This window comes from Eimeria mitis, genomic scaffold (assembly GCF_000499745.2).
Source record: "Eimeria mitis Houghton genomic scaffold, Emh_scaff649, whole genome shotgun sequence".
Lineage (NCBI taxonomy): Eukaryota > Apicomplexa > Conoidasida > Eucoccidiorida > Eimeriidae > Eimeria > Eimeria mitis.
Genome location: NW_013574647.1, coordinates 14928 through 15132, shown reverse-complemented (window position 1 = coordinate 15132; position 205 = coordinate 14928). Strand labels below are relative to the sequence as shown.

At 60.5% G+C, this 205-nt stretch overlaps 1 protein-coding gene across 1 annotated transcript in view; it reads right to left on the bottom strand.

Annotated features, from left to right (window-relative positions):
- Positions 1-205, bottom strand: part of EMH_0018670 (uncharacterized protein) — a gene marked incomplete at both ends in the record, with an annotated part of 2103 nt that overhangs the window by 577 nt on the left and 1321 nt on the right. The window contains one exon of the mRNA XM_013501192.1: positions 3-29. Coding sequence (XP_013356646.1) covers positions 3-29 — 27 coding nt within the window. The remainder of the gene's footprint in view (positions 1-2; positions 30-205) is intronic.

Genomic DNA, 205 nt, shown 5'->3' with positions numbered 1-205 from the left:
GCAGCAGCAGCAACAGCAGCAGCAGCAGTCTAAACAGCATGGTGGCGCTAATAAACAGCAACAGTGGCCAGCGAAGCAGCAGCAGAAGCAAGGGAAGCAGCCGCTGCCGCACCAGCAGCAGCAGCAGCAGCAACACAAGCAGCAGCAGCACGCAAGGGTAAAACAGCCGCCCCCACACAACCAGCCCCCTCAGCAGAGGCAACAC